At 39.6% G+C, this 8826-nt stretch overlaps 1 protein-coding gene across 1 annotated transcript; it reads right to left on the bottom strand.

The window, feature by feature from the left end:
• Window positions 1-2251: 2251 nt before the first annotated feature.
• LOC122745823 (acyl carrier protein, mitochondrial-like) lies at window positions 2252-2692 on the bottom strand. The gene has a single exon (XM_043991274.1). It carries the CDS (start codon window positions 2690-2692, stop codon window positions 2252-2254), a length of 441 nt encoding a protein of 146 aa, XP_043847209.1.
• Window positions 2693-8826: the final 6134 nt, after the last annotated feature.

Here is an 8826-nt window from a genome sequence, read left to right as displayed (position 1 = left end):
GTATAAAAAAGAAGCAGCTCACTGAAAATGGCTTTTATTTTCTAAAAAGGAGGCAAAAAGATATTGCTATGATAGACTACATTGAAAGACACGGTATCCAGGAATAAAAAGGTGATAGTCCCATTGTGGTGTTCTAATGTGGTCTGATCACATATAAAATATTGTGTTCAGTTCCTGGGGCCACATTTTAGGAAGCATATTGATAAACTAGAGAGTGTTCAAAGGAAGGCAACTAGGATGATGGAGGGCTTTCAGCTCATGCCACATGAGGATCATGTGAAGGAATTTGGGATATTCAGCCTGGAGAAAAGAATAATTATAAGATAGATTCATATGGTGCTTTAAGATCTGCAAATCACTTAATAAGTTTATTTGAGCATCCAAACAACCCATGAAATAGGCTCTATACATATTTTCCCCATTTGATGGAATGGTTGTATAACTTGCACATGGGAAGGTTTAGAGGGGACATGAAGCTGTCTCAAAATATGTAAAAAGCTGTAACCTAAAAAAAGTGGAATAAATAGAACTGTCCAAAAGTGGAATGAGCTACCTTGGGTTTCTCCTCACTGGAGATCTTAAAGATGAGAAAATTGCTTTATGGAATTTTGGATCAAACAATAGTTAAACAATCTGTATCAAACAGAAGGCTTCAGAGATCCCTTCCAACTCTTGAGAATCTTATTATCTGTAGATGTTCAACCCTCTCTCTCCTTCCTTTCTCTTCTTCCATTCTTCCTTTTTTCTCCTCCCTCTTTCTCATGTCATAAGGATGAATTGAAGGAACTTAATATGTTTAGTCTGGAGGAGAAAATAATAACAATGAGACAATCATATAATGTTCTAAGATTTACAACGCTTACATGCCTTAGTTCATTTAAGCCTCACTACAACCCAAAGTAGACACTTCAGGTATTACTTTCCTCATTTTACAGATGAAGATGTTAAGACTCAGCATGTTAATGTATAGGCGGGCTTGGGTAGTCCCTTGAAGTACAGTCTGTACAGGGCAATATGCTCTGTAGGAAGATATGACTCCTAATTGGCTGAAGGAGGGGGGAGAGAGAGACAGAAACAACAGTAAGAGACAAGTTGAGGAGAGAGGACAAGATAAAGAAGCAAATTACAGACTTTAAATAGCTAATGCGAGTCCCTGGAGCCACAGGCATGTGGGGAAATCCAATATTCCATCATATTCTAATACCTGCACCCTTAGAGTCTGATAAGAGCAGAGTTTTTCAGTGAGATCATTCTCGGTTGATCTGAGATTTCTCCTCACTCATGAGTTTCAGAGCCCCTTTATTCTTGTTATCTGTCATCTAAAGAATTTGGAAGACTTTCCTGATTACTATTTTATGGTTTGCTCAACATCTATGATTGTTTTTGTGTAATAAGTGTCAGTGAGAGGGAGCTAAAATGGCTGAGATTAAGCTGTTACCCTCCTGACCTGGGCTGGGACTACTTCCCACTCTTAGCAACCATGAAAAGTGACTTTCATCCTGAACTCTAAAAGAGCACCATACCTCTAACTGCAACTATCTAATGTGTAATGTATAGAGAATGTGTAATTAGAGAGACTTATGTGTAATTCTTGACCAAAACTCTTGAAAATAGAACAGCAAAAGAGTGATTGTCAGTTATGATTGTCCTTCTGCTCTCCAAAATTATAGAAATCAAAGTCTTCCTTGGAAAAATGAAATGGAGCAATTCTCTTTTTTATTATAAAAGTATTTTATTATTTTCCAGTTACATGTAAAGATAGTTTTCAACATTTGTTTTCATAAGATTTTTAGTTCCAAATTTTTCTCCCTCCCTCCCTTACCTCCCCCCTCCCCAAAACAGAAAGCAATTTGATATAGGTTATATATGTATAATAACATTAAACATATTTCTGCATTAGTCATATTGTGAAAGAAGAATTAGAACACAAGGGGAAAACCTCAAAAAAGAAAAAGAAAACAGCCAAAAAGTAGAAACAGTATGGTGCAATCTGCATTCAGAATCCACAGTTCTTTTTTCTGGATGTGGAGAACATTTTCTAACATGAGTTCTTTGGAATTGTCTTGGATCATTGCATTCCTGAGAAGAGCCAAGTCTATCACAGTTGATCATCACACAATGTTGCTGTTACTGTGTACAATGTTCTCTTGGTTCTGCTCACTTCACTCAGCATCAGTCCACTTAAGTCTTTCTAGGTTTTTCTGAATTCTGCTTGCTCATCATTTCTTTTTTTTTAATTAAAAAAAAAACTTTATTGGTACACATCTTTCTTATCTGCAATGTAATCTACAATCTCTTGTGGACACATTAACTTTTCAGCATCTATGTCAGGAATTTCAAACCCAAATTCATCTTCCATGGTCATTATAATTTCTACTTGATCCAAACTATCCAAGCCCAGGTCTTTCATGAAGTGGGAAGATACTGAAAGCTTTTCTGGATCAATCTTATCATATAGTTTCAAGACATAGAAGACACGGTCCTTAATGCTCTCCAGTGTCAGAGGGGGCATGTCACTATACTGGCGGCTCAACTGTAGGGATAACCCAGAAACCTGCATGTGTGCAGGGACAGGAATCGCCATGGCTGCCCTCCGCCACCACGCCGCTGCCACGCTCGAGACTGAGCCCAGCGGCCGCACCAAGGCAAGCACAGGGGCCCAGGGACCAGATGGCGACACCAAACTGCTCATCATTTCTTATAGCACAATAGTATTCCATTACATTTATATACCCCAATTTGTTTAGCCATTCCCCAGTTGATGGGCATTTCCTTGATTTCCGATTCTTTGCCACCAAAAAGAGAGCTGCTACAAATATTTTTGTACATCTGGGTCCTTTTCCCTTTTCTATGATTTCTTTGAGATACAGACCTAGTAGTGGTATTACTGGGTCAAAGGGTATGCACAGTCCCAAGCCCTTTGGGCATAGTTCCAAATTGCTCTCCAGAGTGGTTGGATCAGTTCACAACTCCACCAACAATGCATTAGTATTCCAATTTTTGAAATGTAGCATTTCAGATCATATCTATCCATGTACACTGTCTACACTATATACATTATGTCCCTTTAAAACCATTTTCCTGTGGAACAGTTCAGTAATAAAGAGAGCTGAAAAATTGTTTTTGTGAAAAGGAAGTGATTTATATTAATTGTCAAAGGATGTAAGATATTGCTAGCATTATAGATGAACATTGTGTTACCTAATAGGAGCAGAAAAAGCACTTTGTTTTAATAATACACTGCTAACAGTTGTTCATAAAGAAACAGCTTTCAGACATGCTCTGAACAGTTTGGGGTAGAAAATTATCTATGATATAAAATATAAAGACTAAAATTCCTTTCTGAAGAATACAGAATGATGCCTTGCTTATATGGGAATAGTTTAAGGTTATAAAGAGTTAAAGATAGATCTTTTATTTATCAAAAACTAGAGAAATAGTTTCAAAAGCACTAAATAGTTGATCAACTGTGTTAAAGGCATCAGAGCTTCCAAGGGTGATGAGTACCTTAGCTAATTTGCATGTAACTGGTAAAATTAAAAAACGAACAATAAGTGGCAGCTAGATGGCGCAGTGGTTAAGGCACCGGCCCTGGACTCAGGAGTACCTGAGTTCAAATCAGGCTTCAGACACTTGACACTTACTAGCTGTGTGACCCTGGGCAAGTCACTTAACCCCCATTGCCTACAAAAACAAAAACAAAACAAAATAAAAATCCGAACAATAATACAGACATTTGGAGACTATGGTATTATTTTTTAAGGACTATTGCATTTGATAAGGGAAATCTGGGGAATTGAGACATATGAAAGGTGAATCTCTGAGGGGCTGGAGGCTCTCTTAGTTAAGCCATTGATGGATACAGGGACTGGGAATAGGACTCTGAGAGAATAACCTGACATAAGAAACTGAGAATAATTGAAGACCCAACAGGGGATGCTGAAAAACTGATCTGTTGGAACAGAGGCATTTAAAAGTCCTCAGCTGACACTTGGCTTCAGCTGAGTGATTCCTGATTGGTCGGAGAGAGAATTGACTTCATTAGCCCAGAGCTCCAATGACAGCTATTGTCCTGCATCACCACCCAGAGTTGGAGAGAGGTGACGCTTCCATAAGGGTTTGCTCTCAGCAGCCACCTTTTTTTTTTTTTTTTTTCAGGGCAATTGGGGTTAAGTGATTTGCCCAGGGTCACACAGCTAGTAAGTGTCAAGGGTCTGAGGCTGGATTTGAACTCAGGTCCTCCTGAATCCAGGGCCAGTGCTTTATCCACTGTGCCACCTAGCTGCCCCAGCTGCCACCTCTTGATAAGAAAAAGTACACAGGCTTTGCAACTGCTTTGGAATTCTGGTGAGCTCACAACCTCATGAGTTGTGTCCCTGTGAACTCCATTCTGGTGTGTTTTGTTTTGTTTTAACTTTAAATATTCATTTGGCTGAAAACCCTCGAACTGGTTGGGTTGATGGGCTCTCTGGCTATGGGTGTCTAGGGACCCTCAATACTGGCTGAATTAGTGTCAGGACGGGGGTGGGGGTGGGGAACGACATACCTTTTCCTTCCCATTCCATCCAGTTCTTGGAAGATTCAAAGGGTAGGGGACAACAGGAAAACAAGGAACAGATTGTGAAAAAATCTGGCTCAGGTTCAGGGTAGGTCAAGGCTCCTTAGCTTCTCCCCAGTGCCCCCCCCATGAAGGCTGGAAGAAGTCTAAGGCAGCCAGAAAGCTAAGGATCTTATCTGGTCCTCATTCATGCCCCCAATAACCTGTGGGTAGAGAGGGACTCAGAGGTAGCTATTGAGAAGGGGAACTGATGCTCCCTTGTCATCGTCAGGGTCTCCCCAAACCTGCACCTGCTTCAGGGCTAGCCCAACCTCTGAATAGTCCTAGCCTGCCCTTGAAAAAATGAAATCCTGGCCTGTAGCTCATCCAGTCTTCAGGGGCCCCTCAAGGGCCAGCATGTGAGCTCCAATCTGATTGCACCAAAGCAATATACAGGTGAGAGTATGAATGGCTTGGTGTGGTCTGTGTAGCAGCTAGATAGTGAAGTGGATAGAGCACCAAACCTGGAGTCTGGAAATCATTGAGCTGTTTTTCAGTTGTGACCCTTTTGGGATCAGGAATATCTGAGTTCAAATCCAGCCTCAGACACTTATTGTGTAACCCTTAACCCCTATTTGCCTCAGTCCCTCATTTGTACAATGGGGACACACTGGAAAGGGAAATGGCAAACCACCCCAGTATCTTTGCCTAGAAAATCCCATGGACAAAGTCCATGGGGTCACATAGAGTTGGACATGACTAAATAACAATAACAATAGTCTGTGTAAGTAAGCTCAGAGATAGCCAATTTGATGAGCTTTGCAGTTCTCTAGCTTAAAGAAAATTCCTATTAAGATCCAGTGCTTACCGGGGCAGCTAGGTGGCGCAGTGGATAGAGCACTGGCCCTGGAGTCAGGAGTACCTGAGTTCAAATCCGGCCTCAGACACTTAACACTTACTAGCTGTGTGACCCTGGGCAAGTCACTTAACCCCAATTGCCTCTCTTAAAAAAAAAAAAAGATCCAATGCTTACCAAACACCCTTTTAAGGGCAATGAAAGAGCTTGTAAACAGGCAGTTTTCTGATGAAGAAACCAAAGCTATCTATTCCCATATGAAAAAATGCTCTAAATCTCTAATGATTAGAGAGATGCAAATTAAAACAACTCTGAGGTACCACCTGACACCTATCAGATTGGCTAAAATGACAAAAAAGGAAGATAATAAATGTTGGAGAGGCTGTGAGAAAATTGGAACACTAATGCATTGTTGGTGGAGCTGTGAGCTGATCCAACCATTCTGGAGAGCAATTTGGAATTATGCCCAAAGGGCAATAAAGCTGTGCATACCCTTTGACCCAGCGATCCCACTTTTAGGTCTTTTGCCCAAAGAAATCATGGAAGGGGGAAAGGGACCCACATGTACAAAAATATTTATAGCTGCTCTTTATGTGGTAGCAAGGAATTGGAAGTTGAGGGGGTGCCCATCAATTGGGGAATGGCTGGACAAGTTGTGGTATATGAATACAATGGAATACTATTGTGCTGTAAGAAATGATGAGCAGGAAGAGTTCAGAGAAACCTGGAGGGTCTTGCGTGAGCTGATGATGAGAGAGATGAGCAGAACCAGAAGAACATTGTACACAGTATCATCAACATTGAGTGTTGACCTACTGTGATGGACTATATTCTTCTCACCAATGCAATGGTACAGAAGAGTTCCAGGGAACTCATGATAGAAGAGGATCTCCAAATCCAAGAAAAAAAAAAGAAAGAAAGAACTGTGGAGTATAGATGCTGATTGAACCATATTATTTCTTTTGTTTTGGGTGCTGTTGGTTTTTTTTTTCTTTCCATTTTGAGGTTTTGCATCACTGCTCTGATTCTTTCTCTTGTAACAGGATTAATGCAGAAATAGGATTAATGTTATTATGTGTATATATATGTGTGTGTATATATATATATGTATAGAGATATATAGATATAACCTATATCAGATTACCTGCTGTCTAGGGGAGGGGGGAGGAAGAAAAATCTGAAATTGTAAAGCATGTATAAACAAAAGTTGAGAACTATCTTTACATGTAATGGAAAAAATAAAATACCTCATACATTAAAAAAAAAAGAGCTTGTAAATGCCATATATAAGGAGAAAAGAAATGATTTCCATAACTAAAAAGTAGTCAAGCATTGAGCAGAAAAGCAATTTTTGGGTGGTGACAATATCATTGATCAATAACATTGAAGCCTGCATTCCAGAGGTCCGTTACCCTAAGCACATGATTTTTCCTCCCTCATATGCTTCCCTGACATATTCCTGTAAATGTGTGCCCAGTCTTCACCACAGTGAAGTGCATTATTAGTAGGAAAGTGTGATCCTCGTTTATATGTGTATTGTGATGTATTTTTATGACTTACTTGATGAAATATATTAGTATCTCTATATAGACTAGCCAGCCTAGCTGAAGCAGCAAGGTATCCTAAAGGAAAGACAGGAGGCAGCATGTGCCAACAAAGTTAAACCATCACCTCAACCATCATCTTTCCCCAGATCTGATTGAGACAGCTCCAGACCTGAACCCAAAGACCTCTGGAATAACAATACTTAGTGCCAGCAGCCCTCACCTTGGGAAATAAATCCTCTGAAGATGTAGCCTGGGAACTGCTCCTGCAGGGGCTGCTGCAGCCATATCTATTGAAGACTCAGAAAAGAAAGCTCTGGGGGCAGCTAGATGGTGCAGTGGATAAGGCACCGGCCCTGGATTCAGGGTGGTCCTGAGTTCAAATCCTGTCTCAGACACTTGACACTTACTAGCTATATGACCCTAGGCAAGTCACTTAAGCCTCTTTGCCCTGCCCCCACAAAAAATAATTTTTAAAAAGAAATTTAAAAAGAAAAGAAGCTCTTTTCGCCAAAATTTTTGACACTCAAAATGACTCAATGTTGGAAATTGTTATGATTAGCAGAATAACATTAAAAGAGACATTACCATCTCTTTTGCCATTGTACCCTAAGGATAATAGGACTTTTCTAAATTACTTGCAGCAGAAAATTTACATACATCTTGTCTCTCCCATTAGAATGAGCCCCTTGAGAGTGAAGACCATCTTTTCAATTTGTATTCCCAGGGCTATGGACATAGTATTATATATGATTATGATGGAATACTATTGTGCCAAAATAAATGATGAGTGGGATGCAAAGTGGAATGAGCAGAACCAGGAGAACATTGTACACAGAAACAGCACTATTGTACAACGATCAACTGTGAATGACATCTATTTTCAGCAATACAATAGTCCTAGACAATTCCAAAGGGCTAATGATGAAAATGCTATCTACCTCCAGATAAAGAACTGATGGAATCTGAATGGAGATTGAAACTTTCCTCTTTTTCTTACTTTATCATTCTTGGGAGGCTTTTTCATGTTTTCTTTTACAACATGGCTAACATGGAAATGTTTTGTGTGGTTGCACATATGTAATCCATATGAAACTGCTTGCCTTCTCAAGGAGGGAGAAGGTGAAGGAGAGAAAGAAAATTCAGAACTCAAAATTTTAAAAAAATGAATGTTGAGGGGCAGCTAGGTGGCAAAGTGGATAGAGCACCAGCCCTGGAGTCAGGAGGACCTGAGTTCAAATCTGGCCTCAGACACTTGACAATTTACTAGCTGTGAGACCCTGGGCAAGTCACTTAACCTCAATTGCCTCACCAAAAAAAGAATGTTAAAAAAAATTTGTTTACATGTAATTGAGGAAAATAAAATAAAAATTAACCAGAAAAAATGCTTCATTCATTCATATTATCTCTTTTGTCTTAAGTGGTAATGCTTAAAATTGAAAAGTGTTCTTATTGTGAGTGATGTTGCTGTAAATAGAACACTCATTGGCTGGGATTAGAGTGGTTAGTAGGGGAGGTATATTTCCCATCCACAAGGAGTTTGACAATAATGTGGTTACATCCTGGGAATCTAGGACCTGGGAATCTAGACCTGACAGCTTGAAGACACGTTGTCATAAGTAAACTAAATCCACAGAAAAAAAGTGGAATATTGATATACATAGGTGAAAGATGTGAAGCTCCTCCCTAGTTTTGATGATACCTCACTATAATGAGTCATACATTTGACATCATATAAATCTAAATAAAATTTTCTGTAACAGGGCCTGCCCTATATCCTTATAGACCCAAGCTTAACATGATACATCTGTAACTTGACCATGGGAAGATTCAGAGGGAACATGAAACCCTCTTCAAGTATTTGAAAGGCAGTCACATCAAAAAATTGA

Source organism: Dromiciops gliroides, chromosome 1 (assembly GCF_019393635.1).
Source record: "Dromiciops gliroides isolate mDroGli1 chromosome 1, mDroGli1.pri, whole genome shotgun sequence".
Classification (NCBI taxonomy): Eukaryota; Metazoa; Chordata; class Mammalia; order Microbiotheria; family Microbiotheriidae; genus Dromiciops; species Dromiciops gliroides.
Note: the sequence above shows the minus strand (reverse complement) of the source record. Positions and strands in the feature narration are given on the sequence as shown.

Excerpts from the sequence above, each read along its gene's own strand:
- LOC122745823 (XM_043991274.1), bottom strand. The coding sequence starts at position 2,692 with ATGAGCAGTTTGGTGTCGCCATCTGGTCCCTGGGCCCCTGTGCTTGCC.